The sequence below is a fragment of the Anser anser genome (genome assembly GCF_964211835.1).
Source record: "Anser anser genome assembly, chromosome: 1".
Taxonomy (NCBI): Eukaryota; Metazoa; Chordata; class Aves; order Anseriformes; family Anatidae; genus Anser; species Anser anser.
The window spans coordinates 183,345,705-183,368,799 of record NC_139720.1 but is presented as its reverse complement, the minus strand read 5'-3'; the positions used below and the strand labels follow the sequence as shown (position 1 = coordinate 183,368,799).

The 23,095-nt window shown below is 41.1% G+C and overlaps 1 protein-coding gene across 7 annotated transcripts in view; it reads left to right on the top strand.

Moving 5' to 3' along the window:
* The window catches only part of CAB39L (calcium binding protein 39 like), a 62,994-nt gene that overhangs the window by 14,428 nt on the left and 25,471 nt on the right, over positions 1 to 23,095 (top strand). The window contains exons 1-3 of one of the 7 annotated variants that reach the window (XM_083796250.1): positions 995 to 1,141; positions 2,105 to 2,308; positions 10,968 to 11,116. In XM_083796250.1, the coding sequence (XP_083652376.1) occupies positions 11,015 to 11,116 (102 nt within the window). In that variant the 5' untranslated portion in view covers positions 995 to 1,141; positions 2,105 to 2,308; positions 10,968 to 11,014. Of the gene's footprint in view, positions 1 to 994; positions 1,142 to 1,895; positions 2,309 to 2,632; positions 2,760 to 10,967; positions 11,124 to 23,095 lie in introns of those variants that run through there. The other 6 variants (XM_083796249.1, XM_083796251.1, XM_083796248.1 and 3 more) reach the window with 6 other exon arrangements.

Here is a 23,095-nt window from a genome sequence, read left to right as displayed (position 1 = left end):
TCGCTGATGTAAGGTGCCGGGGTGCCGTACGGTGCGTCGCCCCGCTCCCTTCCCCGCCAAGCTGGCAGCAGAGCCCGGTGCTGTGGGGTGGGGTGGCTTGGCTGGAGGGCAGGCTCCTGTTGGGCAGTGCCTGGGGCCAATTTTGTTCAGGAGTGCAACAAACCACAGCCTGTGCTGGTTGTTCACGTGCCCTGTGCACTTCAGAAGCCTCTCCGTCTCACCTCGAGTTTGGTGTCGGCGGCGTCACTTGCTCAGCTCTCTGCTCGTGGCCTCGAGAGGAAGCCTGACCTCGCCACCCGGCTGGGGATGGCTAACACGAAGCCTTTAATCCCACGTTGGGGGAATATTTCAGTCCTGGTTTAGAGCAAAAGTTACCACTTGGTGTCACTTGCAACAGCTTTTCTGGGTGCAGGGAGAGCAGCGCTAATACGTTTCCAGTGCCGCTCAGGGCAGCCCAAAACCAGGGGGATGACGTATCCTGGTGATGTGTTTTGTAAAGCACAAGCACAAATCACAACATGCTTTGCAGATAAGTGAAGGCATGAATCTGCTGCTCTGAAGATGGCTCAGCACCTCCTGTGCAAATAAGAAAGTGTGCAGCAAGGTTCAGGGAGCAGGGACTGCTTCTGCCTCTCTGCGCTTAAAATAGAAGAAGGATTGAAGCCAGGCATGTTGCTGATGCTTTCCTCTTCAAAGGGATGGTTTTTGGTACTTGTTTGCCTTGGTTAGGAACTAGGATCACTAGCAAAAGATGTTAGTCTTTTAAAAGGTTAATGTTTCATCTGTGCTCCTCCGAAACACCTCTCTGAGTTCTCTCACATGATTTTTTTCTTGTTGTTGTCTGTAAGGTAGAGCTGTGAATAGCTACCACAGGTGAGCCCTAAATTAAGCTCTGTAACGCTGGTCCACGGTGGGGGCTGAGTTTAGCTTCCTCTAGAAAATGTTGTAATATACGGAATCATTTTCAGTAACGTGGAACTTTGGCTGAACTAAACTCTAAGGAAGAGGGGACAGGACGTGAAATCTCACCCTGAGCTGGTGATCTCAGCATAAATACACGCTCCCTTCTCACCCGTGCCAGGGCTCAGCTGAGGTCTGTGTGAGGATGGATTTCAACATCCTGCAGTGCTAATGGTGCCTGGTAAAGCCTTTTCCTTCCCTTTCTTGTTGCGTGTTAGACAGGTGGGGGGGGAAAGCCACTTGCAGTTCCCTCTGGATATGTGTGGCACTCACTGAGGAGTAGCTGCTGAGGGAGAAAAACGAAGCATTAACAGTTCCTTTAATTGCATTTTGCTGTATTTGTGCGCCTGGTAATAGCTGGTAGTGCTTCTTGCAGAATATTTTAATTGGATGAGTTTAGCCCTTGAAAAAGGTGCTTTAGGCTAATGCATTTCTGCAGTGGGACTGAAGTTTTGCTTAGAGTATACTGGAGATTTCCCCCCACCCCAGTGTTATGTGAAAAAGTATTGCGATCCTGCTGTTACCGTACGCGGCCAGGCAGGAAACAGCAGCAACTTTGGCTCCTCTGGGCAGGACTCCTCCTGCTGAAAGATCCCGTGCGCTAGCATGTCGGTTTTGTTATTATCTTGGAACAACAAACCATTGTTGGGCGCCCTTATTTGCATTCTCAGCAGGAAGGCAAGGTGAATAATTTAATTCCAGCAGCCTCTGCCACGTGATTGGGCCCGTCAAGGATGCCTCCCGTCCGCTGAAAGACTTCGGAGGGGGAATGGAAACTTACAGGAGCGATGAGAAATTGTTGCATCTCTTCCTTTAACCCCAGAGAAATCTCTCGGCGGGGCTATATACGTGTTCTTCTGCTTTACACGCATTCCTCTGACGTGGAGAGAGGGAAGGGACGGGGGGGGGGGGTGTGTGAGCCCGTGAGAAAGGCGAGGCAGGGAGTGGGAAGCAGGGGAGGGCGGTGGGAAAAATGCACACCCGGACAGGGAGCTAGTCGGACCAGAAGCAGAACTGCCCCTGGCACACGAAAGAGTCCGGCTGCAGGGAAAGGGGAGTGGAAATTTACAGCCGCTTTGAGTGTGCGTGTGTGTGTGTGTGCGTGTGCACGCTCGGGCGTTCATTTCTGCTCACGCTTTTGCAGAGGGTAACGGTTGCTCCCCCAGGAGAGGCTGAATTCTGGAATCTGCTTTCTCCGCCACGTGTCAGCGAGGAGGAAAAGCTGCCATTAAATGGGAGATAACTGAAAAGCACCTCTGGCTGGCCGCGCTGGCAGAGAGCTGTCTTCAGCACCTCGCCATGGAGCTGCGCTTCGCCGCTTAGGCACGCCTGGCCGTCTCTGCACGCAGTAAGTATCGGCCGAGATTATCTCGTTTGAATTACATAAAGTTAGGTAATTTGACAGAACTTTCTTTTTTTTCTTTTTTTTTTTTTCTAGTTAGCAATAGCGTTTCCCTAATAAAACCGCTCATTTATTTATTCTCTATAGTTACGCTGTTAGCTTTTTATAGCTTTGTAAACTGTGTTACCAGGAGTGGCTTTTTAAAGAAGGCAATCCTAAACAATACGCCTTCTGTTACATAAGGCACTGGCTCTGTGACCAAACACTCTGTGTCCATGGAATATCTCTGGAAATGGGTTTATTTACAGTGCGGTTTCCAAAAATAAAATATCTGCAATATATCATTTCTCTCGCTCCTCTCTGCTGACTGCCTGCAGCTGCGGACTTGCTCTTGAGATGCAGAGGAATGAGAGCACAGCCACTTGCATAAGAAACTCAGGAGCTGCTAGGGATGAATGTAAGATGAGCGTGTGTGTGAATTGTCACAAGAAACTGCGTATGTAAATTAACCATCTCGCTATTTATAGTCAGTGGGTCTTCTCAACCTGAAATTCTAATTCCGTGAGAGGGGCTGTTCCTCAGGTCTGTATTCAGGCAGAACTTTCACTGAGCTTAAGGGAAGTTTTTCTGAACAAAGACTCTTTCTTGGACTAATTTTAGCAGTAAAGTGAAATTACCACTCTAAAGAATTATTTTAATACTCAGGCTTGCTCAAGTCATGGTCAAGTTAATGCTGTTTCGAGGGGTAACACAGTTACTGAGCAAAAAAAAAACTGGTATTAATGTTCCTCACTAACGGATTTACAGGAAGTCCTATTCCCTCTTGGCTGCTGCCTATGTTCTTTAAATTATATTACCATTTTCCATTATTTCTACAGTTATTATTAATACTAGAAATGGAAATTAAACTTGGTTTCCCTTTCACTTAAGTAATTGAAAAGCTGTTAAGGGCTGTTATCTTAAAATTGTATGTACTTTAGAGATGTTAGTTAAGAGATGTCTTTCTGCACATCTGAGCATGTGGGAGTTTTTTCTATGGACTACAGTTAGGCATAGACTTGAATTCTTAATTTTTTAGCTTTGAAAGACTCCCATGTTGATAAATGGCAACAGGGATCCCAAATATTCTTTTTATCAATCCTGTCAAACTTAGTGGCTGTAAAATCTGCTGCTTTCTTATCTTTCTAGTTTTATTCAATATAAAGTGATAACCTGCTACTTCTGGCTAGTTTGTTAGCATCAGTGGGAGAGTCTGTGTGATACAAAAATGATTGATGCAGGTATGAGTATGGTACTACAGATGCAATTTTTGCATGGCTTTAGAATATGAATGTTACCTAAGATTGCTGTGTGCAAACACTGTTTTATAATAAATATTTTGTAATTATAGATGTGTTAGCACAGGATTTGCTGCACTAAGAGGATGCTAGGTAGCAAAGTCAAGTACTCAGAAAGTTCCTAACTTTAATTCTGGCACTTCTCTGTACCAATGTAGTCTGTTCTCTCTATCCTTCTCGGGGTACTTTCATAAAGTTTCAGTCTTGATTTATATAATCACACATTTACACCTCCTTTTCCATCATATCTTTCTGGGTTTGGTTCATGAGCATCTGAGCTGTAGTGTCTGCTTCAGCAGAGGCCCTGCCTCTCTGGCCTCTTTCCATCCCCTCTTTCCCATCTTGTCCTGGTAGGGCTGTTTGTAAGACTGTGTGGAGAACTGGGCTGGGAACCAGTTCTGACCTTTTTTTCCCACCAGGCTATTTTCTTGTTCACCTGGATCTCTTCCCTGACCTGGCTTACCACATGGCCCAGCAAACAACTGTACCAGTCCAGCAGAGGTTGTGTTGTAGGAGTGTGAATAGATCTGGAGCAAGATGGCACTGTCAGGGAGCAGAGGGCTCATGAAACTGTGGCCTCAGTGACCTGATAACTATTCAGCATTTGAAAGACTTTTTTTTGTTCTTTATTGGATGGGCATTCAATTGAAAATACAATTATTAATTTCTTCAATTGCTTCTATAGAGCTACATCACACCACTTGAGTCAAGCATCACCATGGTTGCCTTCAGTTTCACAATAATATCATGTGGTTGTTCAATAGTATTATTATTATAATTCTTACTCTATAGAGGTAGGCAGATTAAAGGCAGAACTGCCTAGTGATTTTCTGTCTGATCTTCAGGATGCTTACCACCTGTTGGAAGAGGGTTTTGTGGGGAAAGTAGTAAGCATTACCGCAAGGTTTTGTATGTTCCAGGTAAAGTTTCAGCCAATATCCGCCTTTGTGCCAGGTCCTTTCAAGACTGGGAATGCAACAAGTAGCCAACAGCAAGGCTTACTATGAGTAAATTCCTGAGGTTTTGGAATAATTTTGTTGCCAAGCAGAGATGGCACTCGTTCAGCCTAACACAAAACTGTCCTCTCTTTTCATCTGTTCATCTTTTGTCTGATTTGCAATGTACTTTTCAAAATCTGCAACTTGTTGAGGAGAAGAGAAGTTTTCAAGAGAAGTTACTTGTGTAGCCCTGATTCCTTCTGCCTGCCAAATAAAATGTGGATTATGTGAGGGGACTGCACGGGGAGGAGAGCTCAGACTTGTCCAGGTGATCAAAAAGTCTTCTATTTCTTGCTTTGAGTTCTTGACTCTGTAATTGCCACAACCTTCCCAAATATTGTGGGAGGGAGAAATGAAGAGGGGAATAAAGCATCTCTTTCACTATATAGATACTGATTGGGCAAAATTATGAAGAAAGTCTGCTGATTCATGCCCAAAATACCTGGGGGTTTAGGCACACTGAAGTGAATGGAAAATGAAGCCTCTTTTTCCACAGAAGAAAGTCTCACTCAGTATGAGTTACTGAAATATTTTTATTCTGATAAATAAGTAGATGAAGGTTAGGAACTAAGAAAAGACAGATGTCTGATACTTAAGGGAAGGGAAATTATTCTCTCATTCATTTTTGAATAGCAAATTGCTTGTCCGGAGGAACATCTGAGAAGAATGCACTAACAGGATCACATGCTCTCATTCTTGCCTTTGTGGGCAGGAGGAAGTGTTTGTTGTTGAGCTACTTAACTGAGTCACTTTATAGTGGGATCGGCTGATGAGTAGAGTGATGTTGCTGGCTGCATTTTCCCTCATTGCTCTTACAAGCTCAGCTTTGCTGTAATCTTCTAAGAAAGCATATGATAAAGAGCAAAGAATTCAAGGAGAGTGCCTATAAACAGAACTAGATCTATTAGTGTGCTTTATAGTTGTATCAAAGAGTTCAAATTGCAGTGATTTTATTTTCTAGTGCATTCCCTTTATGGGCAGATAAATTGGCAGAAGAGAATTTTTGAAGACTGATAAAGCATAGGCTTTGGTGTCAGATGATCTAGGTTTCATTCCTGGCAAAGGCACTGATTTTTAATTTTTATGTTTTAAATGTGGCCTTTTGTAAGTCTTCTGATCTTTCTGTGCTTCAGCTTCTCCCTTTGCAGAGGGGAGAGAGTAACAGCATGTATATAGCAGTTTTGGAATTGTGTTTTCAGCCTTAATTAAATGTTTGCAGAGTTGGAGGCCTCTGAGGGAAGGCATGCTCTGAGTATAAAGGGATGTTATGTTATCTGTGACAGGCTACTGAATATCTTAGAGCTCTCTTCTTGTAAACCTTATATACCTCTAGATTCAACTTGCTATGTCTATGTGAAATACATTTTTTCTTTTATCAGAATTGAACAGGCACAGCTAAACATTTAGAAAGTGTTGCTTTAAAATTGTCTTTTGGTGTTTCTGTCACTTATCTGAAATAAAATCAATGCCTTTTTTCCCCACTAACAAGCATACTCTGAAAGTATTTTTATAAAGGCAGGCCTTGTAAAAAGTGTTGGATTCCGCAGCACTGGAGGCAGAAATACTCTGTGTATACTGATGGCAACAGCAGACTTTGGAAACCACAATTCCTTGTTCAGTGCTGCCAGGGCATTTCCCCTGTGAATGGGAGAGACAACTTTTGGAGGCTGTGAGACTCGGGCCGGTGAGATACAGCTGTTTCTTTCCTTTGCCTCATGAAGCCTCTTGCAAGAGTACTGGTGAAATAACATCATCCCAACTAATGCTTCAGAAATCGGCTGGTCCCTGGTAGGAATTCAGAAGTGACTACAATGCATTTCTGATGTTATAAAAACATATGCTGCTGAAAACATTTTCCATCAAATGGTTATTCCTAGAAAGTAGGAAAGAAAGGGGCTCATTCAGCTCTGTCCCTTGCTGCCAGACAACAGTGTCAAAAATTTATGAACAGATGCTCTGTAGTGTGCCTGTTAGAGCAAGTTATTCCAAAATCTCAGAGCTCCAATGGTTAGAAAACTTTACATTTTTAGCTTATGTTTATTCGTTGGCAGATTACAGCCACTTGCTTGTGCACAAATAACATGTTATTATTTTAACTGAAATAACTTCTTGAGCCTCCCTGTATTTTTCTTCTAGGCTTACTCTGATTTTATTTGACTTTGGGTGTTCAGTTTTGTGTACGTTATTCCATATGAAGTTTCATCAAGACTTTGTACAAAGACACGAATGCTTTTGTCTTTCTACTGGAAATTACTTCCTCAATTCATTGCAGATTTGTGTTTGTCTTTCTTCTGTCTGTAAAATACCAGTGTTGTGCCCGGGTGTCTGTCATTTCTTATGGTAGTCCTCATCTTGAAGCAGATATTCTTGTCTGTTCTCCTGTTCTGCATTATCTGATACTTTCTACTCTTATTTTTTATCCCATTTTATTATGTCAGTCTATCAGTTTATTATTTATGACATTTATTATGTCAGGCTATCCAGTTTTGCAGGCAATGATATTCCAGTCTTCTTCAGTATTGATGACGTCTTCATATTTTGAGTCATCACAGTTTGTTGGTAGGGTCTCAGTTCCAATGCCTCTCTAAATAAAGTTCCATCCCCAAACTGCTGTTGCCTTCTCAGAGGATCAATCTCCATTTACATGGTAATTTTCTTTCTACTTTTTCTATTATATTCAATTTAGTATATTTCTATGTCAAATTATGGGATCTACTATATTTTCTTGGACTAAAAATATACTTTATTAATAACAGATTGTAGTATGAGCCGCTTCTAGTAAGCTTGTATTGCATTCTTTTCAGTTTTCATTTATATTTGTATTTCCATTATTTTTAGGCTGGTTTCTTGAAGGAGCAAAGCTTTGCATGGTCACGGTGTCCATCTCTCATTCTAATTCTCTTCCCATTGCAACATTTGAACTTACTGGCCAATTTGAAGCAACTTTTACACAGGGCTAGATATCTTGAAAATACTGAGTTCCCCTCAAAAAAAACACCAAAATGGAAATAAGTGATGAAGGGAATAGGAAATTTAAACCAGATTAGTACATCTACTGAAGAGAAAAGCTTCCAACTAAAGTTTGGAGAACAGAGAGAGTTAGTATAAAGAAGAGGACAGGGCAGAAATGCTGCAGCTGCAGGAACAGCTTTCGCTAGAGCTAATGCTTTCTTAGATGCTGGAGAATCCACTCATGAGAAACAAATCTGGAGGTAAGGAGTCCTTGTTTTGCCTTGCGCCCTGTGGAATAGCCAGCCTAAGACGAAGTTGTACAGCTTCTAAATGTCAGCAAAGCACTTTTACCAGCACTTGTTCTGTCTGTAATTGTGAATAGCATGTGCCCCTAAGACGTTCCTACGTGGAAGAGCCAAAGGGACTGGAATCTGACTGTAACCTGCAGCTGCCAGTGTTCTCTGAAGTGACGGAGTATCTCTGCCAGATGCTGGTGGGTTAAAAGCCATGTCCTGAAAAGGGGTAAATCCAAGGCAGTTCTTTGCACAGCTGGGATTCCTAATGGCCATAATTCCCCCTTTTTTCTCTGTATCTTCTTCCACTTGGAAGCAATGGATGCTTTGCTTTGGATGTAAGACTGATAAATGAAGTGAAGCAGAGACTTGGGTCTGCTTAGCGGAGGGATGAACTAAACAGTCTCTTGAGTCCCTTCCTGCCATATTATCAGAAACTTTGCTGTTGTGATTAGGACAGTGGTAGGCTATGAGGTGAATAGAAAAGATCATTTATCACTGAGCCGTGCTGTGGTGACTCAATAGTCAGATGAACTATACAGAGGAAAAGTGCTAGCCTGGCTACTGGGGTGTTTTGGCAACATTAGTGATTATTTAAATACACTGGACTCTAGACAGCTATGTAAGTTACTTTTTTTGGGGGGGGGGACATGCTTGTAATTCATAGCCAACATCAGTTAGAAATGTGGACTTCATTTTCTTAAATCTCAGAACTTCTAGGTCATGACTGCCTCAATTAAAAAAAAAAAAAATCAAAATATCTCCCCCTTTGCATTTCCTTGTGTGGAGACCTGTCAGAGGGGAAGATGAAAGGATGTCTTAAGCAACCTGAATAACCCTACCACACCTTGGTGATTATTTTTTTTTCTAAAATGCAGCATGCCGTCTAAGCTCCTGCTCTCCAAATGTCTCTTACATCTTCATATCCTCATGCCTTACCTTCATGGGTAATAAAAACATGCAGATTTAGGTCCTTTTGTAACTATGTCATGAAGAACTAATCTGACTGCAGAACATGTGAGGTTATAGGGTGCTTGGCACTTGCTAGCAGCTTACAAACAAATTTATTGTATAATACTGCCTTTGCCTATAAGTATGAAGTAAGCTAACTGGTGAGAGGCCCAGTCTTTTCTGGTGCTTGTGTATAGCTGAACATTCCCAAATGAGTTAGTCACGAGTATACCCAGCCTTCAGTCTTGCACGTTGGCAAGTTGAGGTGTGACTCTGCTCTGTTGCTGATCGGATGCTGCTGCCAAAAATCACAGTTTTGAGCTCGATGGGAGCAGCGCTAAGCGCTCATTTTGACTCCTTAGTTGAGAGCTCAGCCAAGTATTGAAGGTTATGTAGCCAAAACTGCAAAAATAAAAATTAATTTGAACCGAACCATGAGTTTGAAAATGGAAATCTGAAGGAGGAGAGCTTTCAGAACTTGAACATGAAAATATTTCTGTGAAACTAGCCTAGCAACAACTGAGAAGCTATATACAAATTCATGTACTCTTGACATTATTAAGGAACTTTTGGTTTAAAGATGATATTTAAAAATATTTCCTTTGTGTCATAGAAACTGTTCTTGTAAAGATAATCTGCAAATATTTTGAAATGTTTTTAATAAGATGTTAGGACAGAATCTGTATAGTTTGTTTTTTTTACTACTCCTCTGCGGTTTGAATTTTATACTTGACTGTTTTATGTGATTGCTATTTGTATTTGTAATAGAATGTATATGTAATCTAAGTATTAGTTCCTTAGGGTATTTTGGGATTAATAAAATATGGATGTGGGCACAAGTGGGATCATACTTCATGTTAGACTGAAGTTTTTTGGTAGTAAAAACAGAGCACAAGAGGATCGTGTTCATTTGGGACTACTGGAAAGTCATTGCACAGTTCTGTTTTTTTTAAAAATATATATCATGTATTGTACTAATTTAATTCTCTCCTTTAAAACTTCTTGGATAAAGCTTTTTTATTGTAAGAGTTGAAATAGAACAAGGAAATGGAAGTGATTTGTGTATATATTTGTGCTTTCACAGCTAATCTTGCAAATGTGTGAGAGAAGGGTTGGTGACAATGGTTCTCTTTGGTTGTGGAAAGAGATGAAAATATGAGCTTATTTTGGCTTTTTTTCTTCTTCATGTTGTACAAGCTGAAATGCAGAATAGGACTGTGCTCTCCCTGTAAAGTGTTACTGGCCTAACCAGAGCATATTCCCATGCACAGTCTGTCTGCTTCAGTAGATCTTTGTATCAGACCCCAAGCAAGAGCCATGGGAGTTTACCACTTAATGCTTTGTAGGATCATAAACCAAGCTACTTGGTTTCTTTCTTGTATAAATACAGTGATTTAGTATTTGCCTTTCCAACCATCCAGAGGAGGAGTGCTTTAAATTAAACAAGCAAACATATTTTCATTGAAATGCTCAGTCTTTCATTTAAATGTCATGAAAACATGTCCATGTTTGTGACTGATTCTCTATTTCTGATTTAATTCAGGCAATGTAAAACATAAATGAGATCTGACCCACAGGTACTGATGGATTCTTGAAGTCTGTCAGACTTTGGGAGTAGCCTAAACTGCTTCATATCGAGAACCTTTAGACCAAAAAAGAAAATCAGCTGAAGAAGAACGAGTGATGGCTGATAAGCTGGGGCCTTTTTGCAACGTTTTAAACAAAGGATGTTTTTAGTGTGCTGGAGTCTGAAGTTAGTTACTGTGCATCGCAGTGGAACTGGTAAAGCTTGAAAGAAACCAGTATCAGAAATCTAGGAGTCTGACAGATATTCATTGTCCAAAATACGTTGGGCATACACATACAGACTCACTGGGGCACTGAACTGTAGGTCTGAGGCTTTAGGAAGCATCCAGCTCTTGTGCAGGTGCTGAGTAGCTTTCCACATGCTAGTGTTGGTTGTTGAATTCCCAATGAACCTGCAATGACTGTATATGAGGCCTTTTGCCTGCTTAGTTGAAGCAAAATATAGCGACTGAGGCATAACCTTTTCTTGTTCATAATGTTTGTGTATTTTTATTGCATTTTTTTGTATAAACCTTAAAAGCTATTTTTGTTTCTCATTTGGTTTAAGGCAGTCCTCTTCTATACTGAAAGAAGAAATCCAGGTGAAGAAAAAACATGCCTTTGTTTAGTAAATCGCACAAAAATCCTGCTGAGATTGTGAAAATTCTGAAAGAAAACATGGCCATATTGGAAAAACAAGAAAAAAAAACAGACAAGGTATGAGGTAATGTTGTAGACGACTGATAAGGGTTTTATGCTGGGGAAACTGCAGAATAAAGGGAATGAAATTGTGTTCGCTCACTGCCCTGATTCTGCAAGCACTTCCACGTGTAAGTAGCTTTATGTTTGAACAGCTCTACTGAAATCAGTGAGCTTTTGCAGAAGTAGAGGACAACAGATCTGGGGGTCAAAAAGAAAACGTTAAGATCCAGGAGCCTTATCCAAAAAGATTTACTACTTTGAATAGCAAGGCATCTAACAAAATAGCATGGAGGACTATTTGGAAATTATTATACAATTAATTGGTCTAGCAGGGTAACGAATGAGACTGCCAGATAATGTATAGGTACCCCCAGAGCAAAGCTTACTTCTGATGAGCGTTGTTCACATAAAGCATCAAACCCATATGTATGAGGTCTCACTGTATCAGTCCTTTTCAGTCTTCTCTGTGAGTGCTTCCTAAATGTGCTCTGCTTCTTTGTATTCTAACTATAGCGCTAGATTTTTGCTAATACTACTGCTGTCATTTAATTCTGTGATACAGACCTGAGTTACTTTTACTACTCTACTACTTAATGACCAGTTAAGAAGGCACATCCAACTATAGAAAATGATTTTAATTAATAACAAACTACTTTTGGGTTAGGACTGAGTGACAGTGGAGCAGAAGTAGCTGACAAATTACATTAGCACGGTTCTTATGCAGCTGCTGTTTGTGTTTGCATGTTGTCCTTCTCCCACCTTGTGCAGGAGTTTGTATTAGAATGAGCCAAATCTACAAGGTAAGCACAGTTGCCTTTGCATCCAAAGTGAAATTCTCTGGAAACTTTTAGGTTCAAAGCAAGTAGCTTGGAGCGTGTTAATTATGTAACATCAGTCACGTGGATTTCAGTGAGGCCTCTGGTATTTGATGTCTCATGCTGAAATACCTTCGGTTAACTGAAAAAGCACTAAGAGATTTTGACTCTGAACTAAAACTTAGATAAATAAATAAATCGGCAGCGTCTGTCCTCCCCTTCTGAATTCATTCTTCAGAACCTGATTAAAGACGACATTCAAAGCAGAAGCTCTAGACTCAGGTTTCTTTTTGATTTGCTTTGCAGTATGACTCCTCTGAATTGTGGTTTCGAGCTGGGTTTTGGTGGTGGTATTTTTTTTTTTTTGGATGTTAGTGACAAAGTATGAGAAATTCAGACTTAGAAAATGGAGAACTCAGTGTAATTTTTTCATTAAACTCATAACAGCTGGTGTGTGTTTTCCTCACAAAGTGAAAGATATGGGAGATTTCCCCTAGCTGTTTAGGATGGAGACAGCTTGTGAATTTACTAATGATGCTTATTCTACATTTGATTGAATGGGATGCAAACAGGCCATTTAAAATATCTAAAAATCCTAATCTGGCAGACTCTCCTGAACTGTGAATTCCGTGAATTGTGTTCATCTGAACAATCCTGTATAATTAACACTTTAGCAGCCAGCTTAACTGACAAGTCCATGCTGTCTTTGAGGGAAGCATTCTGCTTTCCGTGCACAGCCCACTTGTCTCACCTACTGGTTGTGCCTGGCTGGCATTTGTGTGGCCATGAGAGGGGTCAGGATCAGGGAAATGTTCAGCCTGGTGACTCTGTCCATGTCCCCCCTGCCACACATACATCACTTTTCTCTGGGTTGACAAAAAATGAGGCTAGTTTTTCCATATTCTCTGACATAGTTTATTATTACTGTATGGAGGCTGTTACCATCGTAAATGGGATAAATGTGAGTGACTGGGGGAGAGGAGGGATTGGAGACAAGGCAGTCACTTCAGCTTCGAGACAAAGTCAAGAAAGCAGCCCCGTTTTGGATGGCGTTTACACATATGCTTACATGGCTTGTTGAATCAGGACCTTGCGCTCTGATTCAGAGGAAGCACAAAGGGCCTTTCTCCCTTTGCAGGAGAAGATCAGAGGTTCATCAGTAATGCTACCATTCATCTGAAGCATTGCAATGAGCTGCTCTGAAATACGTCCTACTTGACAATGAAGGTAGCCTGATTAATGGTCCTGAGTTCAGGCAGGTAAATCAGAAGGAAATATCTTCAGTACTGTGACAATGATAAATTTAAAAAAATGTTAGGGAAAATAACTCTTGCTAAAACAGTCACTATAATGTCTGTTACTAGACATGCAGGATTTGTGGGCTCAGTAGACTTGTATTTGAATATTGGTTGGATTTTGAATTGGAGAAGATGGTGGTGGCACCTTCAATGGTGCAAGTTTTCAAAATTTACTCATACTATACTAATAGATAACGTTTTGTCATAAGTATGATTACAGAAATTTTAATGAAAACAAGAACAAAGAAAAAGTATAGTACTGCACTCTGTTCTCTGCAGAGACTTGTAAGATGTTGAAATTTCTCTCCGATTTATGTTCCAAAGGGAGAGTCTTAAACTTTGATAAAAGGACCCAGAGTTCTGTCTCCTTCCTGCAAGATCTACAGACCCTCGATATCTAAAAGCTGCCCAAGGGTTTTTGGACCCTGTGGGCCTATGAACAAAGAAGTTTTGGGGATCAGGGCTCTCCCATTTTTTCTGATTTCTGAGAAAACTGGAGAGGTGCCATTGTGCCTCATCATAAAATTGAGGTTCCCAGGACTTGTAGGGATGCCACTCCACAGCATCCCTGACGTTGCTTGCTTGCAAAACTGCTTCCAACTAGAACTTGCCTCAGATACTTAAACAAGATGCATCCTGTGACAGTTCAGTTGTTATTGTAGTACAGCAAATGTGGCATGTGGGCTGAGACAGCTAAAAGCTGCTAATAAACTTAGAGCTGACAGAGAAGAGCAGCAAGGCCTAAGTAACTGCAAGCCTGGAGGAGAACTTCCCCATTCCCTTTCCTGAGCTGAGAATCTTAAGTATGAGGTGAAAATGCCATGGGCTGGGGCCGTACAAGGCTGGCAGTTCAAATAAAGCCTCATGCAACTTTCAGCAGGAGCCATCTGTGCTCCAGAGGGGCTATTTTTAAATAATGCAGAAATGGTCATTCCTCCCAAGCTATGCAGTGCTCAGGTAGAAGGAGCCTGTCAGCAAATTGGTGAAGACTTTTTGAGTAATGGGAAGAGGGGCAAAGATACAACTTGATAGACAGGGTGAAAGGAAGCTACTTGTAAGTGTAAAGGCAATTCTACGCCTTTTCCAAGATACATTTCCACATATACACACAATATACAGAAGTTTGCCCTCTTTCTTAATGATGCTTATTGTTAGTCACAGAATAGGGCCCATTCAGATTTTGACTGACCTATTGACTGGACTAGCATCTGTCTCCTTAGATAAGGATTGAATTTGACCCAGTTCTTCCACATATTTTTTTAATCCATTAATGTGTGCAGTGTTGCCATAATGCTCTTTAAACATTCCCAACTGAAAAGTAGGCCAAGTTGGAATGTTCCTTCCTTAGTTTTTATTTTATGGATGTTTTATTTTTGTTTGCTTGCATGTGTGTTTAAAGCTTTGCCATTTTCTAGGCTGCATTCTGAAAGCTGACAGCACAGGTTGAGAAGTGCTACCACGCATGGTTCCTCTTCCTGTGAAGTGCTCTTTCTGACACCTTATTTTTTCTTTAATTTTTTAATAGCATCTACTTTATAGAAGGTATTGCAGCAATGGAAAAGCAAGTGTAACAATTACAGGATTAAGTAGGCTAAAAAAGCTGAAAAGCATACTGAAGCCTTCCTTGTCAAGCATCCTCCTTCTCCAACATCTGCAATAAATGAGGTGTTCCTGTGACATGTACAGTTGCTGATATCACGTTCAGACTTTGATGTAGTGAAGAACAATTAATTATATGTTATTGCAGAATTCTATAAATCTCATGAAAAGTTAATCTCACTCATGTAGAACCAAACTTGTTAGTATTTAATGAGAAATATCCATTCTGGAATTAACTAGAAAAGCAAGGAAATATTGAACAACCTAGGAAAGGAAGCCTTCAGGGTTTAGACCCTGTACATCTTCCCGCTTTCTGGCACAGGCTGCTGTATCAGAGGATGTGCGTAAATAGGGAGCACGGAAGAGAAACCCTGATAGCAGCACAGTGGACAGCAGATTTGTTGAACCTGAGGAAAGAGAACCTATTATATGCTGGTCATAGTTAATATATTACTGTGAATGCTATTGTGTATTTTATTGATGGATGTTGTAAAATGACATTAATGGAGCGGATGCTTGACCCACCTCACAAAAAAGGGGGGTGACATCTCATCTCCTTGGAGCCTCGTGTTCAGCCACAGACTCTGGTCAGCATAAAGCCGTTCAGGTTGCACACAATACGTCCCCGAGGCATGTCCCTGAAAACATCACGCTCTCGCTGCTAACCAAACACGCTGGGGTGCGGCACCCTTGACTCAGTGCCATCTGTGATGCCTACAGGTTTGGTAACATTTTCTGAACCCACACTTCAGCAAAAGCCTTCCAAGTGTCACATGCTTTTAATTCAGAATAGGAAGCGGATCTGGGGCTGGTTGAAACTTGGCCTAGGCTTCTATGTGCTTGGCCATAAGCTGTCTGGGCTTGGCCTAGTTGTCCTGAAAGATTTGCAGTTTTTGGTAGCTGGTTCAAGCCGTGGGTTTGTCATGGACCCTAAAACCCAATGAGTTAGAGCTCATCCAGGGCTCCACATTGAGTGTTTTTCTGATAGGCAGAGCCACAGGCTGCAGCATCTTTAATTGGTATTCAGAAACATAGTGAAACTAGATGTAAAATAACTCAAAACATCTAGTTTCTTCTCCTTTCAGTTACATTTTTCTAATAAGACTGCCTGTTCAGGTCAGTGTAATCTGACCTCCATTTCATCTCCATGTACTGTAACACATTCACTACTCTTCAGAAGGGGCAGGAGAGCAGCACTTTAATACAGCTACAGTTAAGAGTCTTTAAAATTTCCATAACATTTTTTTTATCAATAAATCCTGCTTTCTTATTTAGCACCAATGAAGCCATTACCAGAGCATTTTCATCTTCTTCCTGCACTGATAGAGCCATGGGGAAGCTGTGTGTAAGATGAGGTGCATGCAGAGGACAGGATGTGCATTTGCATGGAAGAGCGATTGGATGACTATCACAAATGCTAATACCTGTGGACTCGATTCTGCAGCTGCCAAAGTCAGTTGCAAAATTGCCTTTGACTTCACTGCTGTACACTGAAACAAAGAGAATAAGATAAGAAGGGCTTGGCGCCCCTTCCTTCTAACTCTGCACAAAATTCACATGCCCTGGGACTTTGTGGAATGTTTTGTGTTTCGGCCTCCCCATTCTGCCAAGGCCTGTTATTGCTCTTAGAGGTGGTGGGAGAAACTCCAGATACTATCAGATGCTAGTGCTGAGAGCTTAAAGCTTGTCTCTTCCGGTTTCTTTTTCATTTCTAAGCACCTTGCAACCTTTAGTTCTGCCGTAAGTGCAGGATTAACAATGGGAAAGGAATTTATGTCCAGGTGGGGCGACCCTATCTCTTTCATGCAATCATATTGCCTCTTAGAACTTTAATTATTGTGCCTGCTTTACTAGGTTGTCCTTGCCAGCCTCCTTGAGTAATAGGCCGTAATATTTTGCTAAATGTCAGAATTCAGCTTCCTGATCCAAAACATTCTTCTGAAGTCCACAGTTTGTTCCTGTATATCCTTTTAGCATGAAACTGCATCAAGAGTAAGTCAGTTGGGATGTTCCTGAAGACATCGAATTCAAATTCTCCTAATAGATATTCTCAGGAGTCCTTACACTTGCATTTAGAGAGAACTTTGTTGGCATTATTAAGAAGAAAAATTGGTTTGATTCACACAGTGAGAATGTTTATAAACAGAACTATAAACTAAAGGAGACGAAAGCAAACCTAGGAGCTTTATGCTTTTGGTTTGAACGTATGGCATGGGATACTGGAAGCTCACTGAATCACACACTGGAGTATTTTGCATCACACTGGCAGCTGTCTCTGTATGTTACTGTGTGCTGCTTTATAAGATAGCAACTGTTTAGAAAGGCATTTTTGCCCTGGAAATATGCTAAGTATATAAATAGAAGCAGTAAGATCCTATTTGCCAGGTTCTTATGGTCAATTGAGAATTTCCTGATCTCTGTGCAGATGCCAAATGTCAGACATTCTGTATTTTTCTAATGTATATTTAGTATCTGAATTTGAAAAGATAGAAGAAGTTCATGAGGTCTTTTTTTTTTTCCTTGCTGTTATGGTTGGTCATTAATGTTACGTTGAGTCCCTATAAGAATAGGCCATTCTGACCTGTAAAATATGTATATATGTGTGAAACCTCTGACCTGCCTGTAAAGCAGGTAACACAGAAACAACCCACTGAAAGCCTTGAAAGTTGCATTTCAGGTAGAGGAGCAGCTCAGACTGTTGATTAATTCAAGGCCTGATACTTTTTCCGCTTACGGTTTTGTATTCTTCCTTGAAGGGGAATAAAAAGATGCAGTGAATCTACATTCACAGAAGGGTTTGGGTTGGAAGGGACCTTAAAGATCACCTATTCCAACCCCCTGCCATGGGCAGGGACACCTCCCACCAGCCCAGGTTGCCCAAAGCCCCATCCAGCCTGGCCTTGAACACCTCCAGGGATGGGGCATCCACAGATTCTCTGGGCAACCTGTGTCAGTGCCTCACCACCCTCATAGTAAAGGATTTCTTCTAAATATCTAATCTAAACCCTACCCTCTTTTAGTTTAAAGCCATAACTCCTTGTCCTATCACTCCACCCCCTGACAAAGAGTCCCTCCCCAGCTTTTCTGTAGAGCCCCCTTTAGGTTCTGGAAGCCTGCTGTAAGGTCTCCCCGGAGCCTTCTCTTCTCCAGGCTGAACAACCCCAACTCCCTCAGCCTGTCTTCATAGGAGAGGTGCTCCAGCCCTCTGGTCATCTTTGTGGTGCTCCTCTGGACTCACTCTAATGCTTCTATGTAGTTCTTGTGCTGGGGGCCCCAGAGCTGAATGCAGCACTCCGGGTAGGGTCTCACGAGCAGATTAGAGGGGGACAGTCACCTCCCTCACCCTGCTGGCCATGCTGCTTTTGGTGCAGCCCAGGATATGGTTGGTTTCTGGGCTGCAAGCACACATTGCATAATGGGAGATCTGTCTGCCTCTTTGACAAGCATAACAGATCTGGATCACAAATGCGTAATAGGGCATGTTTAGGATAAATGTGAAATTGGTGTAAGTAGCGAAGAAAAAAGAAAGGGCAAGGTTTGTAAGCAGAGGTAACTTCTATTAACCCTGTTGGAAGGGCTAGAAATTAGAGTTGTTAAAGTTAGGGACTTGTTAAAGTATTGCTGTGATGTGCTTTGGGTTGTTTCAAAAACTGCCTTTGTGAAGTTTTTGTGTCTGAAGCAGAAGACCTACTTTGTTTTTTTGCTATATCACACACAGGCAGTTACAGATAAGACAGCTTACCCTTTGAGTATGGAAAATCCAAAATTACGTGATTGCAGAAATAAAAATTCAGCTTTCTGCATGAACAACAGATAAGACTTTTGTTTTAACCTTCCACGCTACCCTTTAAAATCTCCCTGGAAGATTTTACAAGAACAGAAAAATTTTAAGACCTGTAGGATTTCTTCATAATCCCTTAATGAAAAACACAAGGCACTCCTTATTGCAGTGTCTTGTATAACTGTAAAATATAGAGAAAAATGTAACTTTTCAGGCAGCATTCCCAGCTTTTCCAAGCCTGCTAAATTGCTATCCTAAGAACGTTGTAATACACTTTGGCCTTCCTGCAGAGATCACTCCAAAAGAATAGGTAAAACTGAGAAATAGTCTTCTAGATCTGGCAAAGCGAGTTAGACTGAAGAACCCAGTATTAGTTCTGTGGGAAAGGAAAATTAAGATGTTTCATAACATTGGAGTGCTGAAATATTTAATTATAGGCATAGTAGCATTACCCATTCTGAAATAAAGAGTGAACCTCTGCAACAAAGTCAGCTGGTCTTCAGACTTCTGTTAAGCTGCAGATAGGAGAGAGAGTCTTGAGATCTTGAAGAAAGGAGAGGAAGAATTTTTTTTCCAAATAGAATTTCAGGGAATCATTTCTTCATGTGCTTCTTTCTTTATGTTATGATCCTGTTAAGTCAACAACGACAAGGCTTTGTTCTACAAGGGAAGCGAGCTTAAGACCAAGCATCTTCAACACATAAGTTTCCAGCTCTCACTGCTGAAGCTGTTGATAGGTTTGGAAAGACACATTAATGCTGACAAAACCCCAACTTTATCAACAGGAGAGGCTGAGCATGTTTATAATTGAACTTAGAGAATTAATGTATGCTTATCTATTCTGTCAGTTCTCCATCTCTAAGGCTATTACACATTAGCCCAGTAAGGTTAGTAGGCTGATCGAAGCAAGAACTGTTACGTTTCAACATTTGCACAAAAAAATTTATTTCCAAATGAACTCTCAAACTTTCTGTGAGTTGCTGGTCACAGAAAACTATGCTCTGTTTAAAAAAGAAAAAAACAAACAAACTAAAAAAAACAACAACTTGTTAGTCCTGTGTTGGGCCAAAGTAGAGAAGAAATGGCTATTGCTGGAAAACTTGCCTTCATTGCACAGGTCAGTACAGGTTGTACTCTCCTTTATTTCCTTTACGTAGCTATTGCAAATCAGTATTGTAACTCACTCACGACTTACCCATGTACCCACACTGAATTTTACAATGTTCTGGAGTGGCATTGGATCCTCCCAAGTTTGGATGTTGTGAACTGAGATGCCAGTAGTGCTCACATGGCAGAAATAAAGACTTAGAAGCCTGTGATTTATTTTAGGAGATCGAGATCCTGATGCTTTTGCAGTGACAGCAACACAAACGTTAAGTTGATGCGCATGCTGGGAATCAGCTTGCATTTAATTTTTTGCTTTGTTGTCCCTGTCTGCAATTTATTTGTCCAAAGTTCAGCATATGCCACTTTTGACACTTGCATGTAATGTGTATATAAGCTCTTCTACTTAGGACTATGTGTTCAGTTGTCTCACTCTCTTTCCTATGTTCTCACACCAGCATCTCTAAAATGTAATGTAATAAATTCAATCACGATGTAAAGGACTCATGCCTAGAGAAGCATGGTCTAATAGTTCTGAAAAAATGTGCTTAGTTGCAAGGATGAGGAAAATGGCTAAAGTGTTTACAAGGTTCATGAAACCCTTTCTTTTGCTCTGTGACTTCTGCTGAAGTGACAGTTGCAGCACTTGATTATTGTTGCTGTTGCAACTGATGTAAGGTAAATTGTGGTACAGAAGTCATAGTAGACTTCAGAGTTTCTATCAAATCTCTCTTTTTGTCACAAAAATTATGTTTGTGACATCGCTGGGAGGAAGAGTGTCTTGCTGAGGGTTTTGCAAATTTTCTTAAAGAGGGTTGGAACCAGTCTGGCTTCTTATGAGAAGTTCTGCAGCCATTTTTCTGTTGTCTTTTTTGTTCTATGTATTTGAGTGAATATATTTGGCTTTGTTGTTTCTTTTGGACGGATCTGGGGTCTTTGGATCTTGGAATGACTTTTTCTTCAGAGTCTTGAGCAAGTTTCCATCCCAGACACAGTGCTTATCTACTTAGGGTATTATTCTAAAAAAAATAGTAAGATTAAGTGGAAATGTCAAAGTGGAGACTGGAAGTGGCTGTTAATTCACAAATCTGTGCTTGGGACTGATTTTTCTACAGGTAGATTATAAGGGATAGAGGTAGAAGAGCAGTCCTTAGATTTGACCAGGAATAGCTTTTGGTAGAGGCTTGAATGTCAAACCACAGAATATCCAGAGGATATAAAGAAGGAGGAAGTCAAATATGAAATGTAAATTGCATGTACAAAAGCAAAGAAGGTGAGAGGATGGGTTGGCAGATCGATTAGAGTAACACAGCTCCATTTGGGCCCCGTTGTGCCCGTCAACGCTACAATGTTCTGTCGTTTCTTTCTCCTTCAGCACTTTACTTTTCGGCCTCATTTTGAGAACAAAACAAAAAGCAGAGTATTGCAGGCTTTTTCTACACATCAGAAAGGACTACTTCTACTTTAAAGGAGAGGTATTAATTTTTTTACCCACAGAATGCCAGAGATATTCACACCCTACCAAGAAGAATGGGTGAAAAGCCAAAAACGTATGGGTTTTCCTTTGATATGAAAATATTTGCACAGCTCTTATAAAGATTTAGAGCTTTAGTTTACAAGATAGCACCCCCGTTGTTAATCCCATCTGTACTCTGTGGGATATCTCTAGTGACATACCACTAACGTTTGTGTTAAAAATAGGCTCTTCTACTGAACTGCATTAAGGAACAAAAAGACTTCTGCTGTGGTTAAAGTTACCGCATAGTCATACTCATTTACACGCCACTCATGCTGGCCTATCTAAACTAGAAAACTGTGAATAGGTACAGACAGACTGGGGGAGATGCTTTATGCTGTCCAAAATGGATGCTTGAATCATCCAGGTAGATGTGATGTGAAGGTGGCTTTTTTTCAGTTTATACTAATGTGAATAAAATCCGTGATGTAAGTCAATATTGAAGTGTTCGGAGATCAGCAGCATTGAGAAATGTCTCTCCTGAGCGCTGTGGGGTTGTTTTATGCAGATTGATGTGGTGACATTTGAAAGCATGACATTTTCCCTTTCAGTTTATGTGAGAGACGTATTGAAATTATCGATCTGGCTTTGAACATCCATTAATGTCCAATTAGCTTTTACAAGTGACTGTGGTTTTTTATTTCTTTTTTTTGTTCTGTGTTTATTGTTTTATATATTTTTTTCCTGCTTAGCTAATGAAACACTCATTTCAAGTAAGTGTTTTGCAATATAGATGGAAAATGCTGCCTTAGCTTTGGAAACTTCCACCATCTTTGCTTTCAAACCTCTCCTTTACTTGCTTACCACACCCTGCCAAAAAACAATCCAACTGGCCTTATATATGCGCTAGCTGCTGGTCATGCGTGTATTAAATATATCCTGACCCAGAAAGAGCTATAGCCTGCACAGCCCAATGGCTACAGCAGGTAGGATTTAAAGCAAACACACGCTCACAAATCAAGCCTTTGCTCCAAGGAGCCTTTATTTATACAGAATGGAAAGGAGGAGGCTGTGAGGACAGAGCTGTCTCGCTGTGGCCGATGGTTGTTTCCCCTTTGAAACCGGGATGTTGTAATTCACATCTCGTTGAAACCTGCTGACTGCCACAAACACCAAGCTGTTACCTGTTTTTGTGCTTTTCTCTTTCATTTTTTGTCTGTTGTAAGCTTTCTGCTCCGAGTATTTCATAGGGCAGTTCTTGATTTGTTTTCTACATTAGGTATTTGAAACTTTGCATTGAATTAGTATACGCTAGGTGAGAGTAAAAGATGAAAGACTTGGTTTGTTGGGAGGCAGCCGTGGAGCTTTACTGAAAGCAAGTTAAGTTGTTAAATAATTTCCCAACCTGAACCTGAAGTGCCTGCGCACTCTTCAGATAAATCCCTTGCTGAAGACGCTGACTATGTGACGAGGAGAAATAGGTGGTGGCAGCGCAAGGCTGGCAGGGTTACGGGGGATTGTTTGGGTTGTATGTAAGGAGCCAGGACAGGCCATCAGCAAGCAGTTCTGGATGGGGGCAACGCAGCCTCCGGGTGCCCCCATTTTGTGCCTCTCGGCCCACAAGTCTTGAGGGAGCCCACTGCAGGAGTGGTGGTGGAGCTGCTGCCCGCTTCTGTGGGGGAGCGCTCATCAAGGATCTTGATGACATGGGTTGGTAACTGTATTTCTGACCCTATTTCATGCCCATGATCTGGCAGTGATGGCATACTGTGTTTAATTTGAATATATCCGTGTGTTAGTGTAAGGCCTGCAGGATCTGGTGTGGGCATTGCAGCCTCAGCGATTGCAATAGAGTATTAAAGAGTTGTGATCATCACAGGTGCAGTTAGAAGCTTTTGTTTTGAACTGTTCATCTTTTTAAATTTAATAAAATTTGGTTTT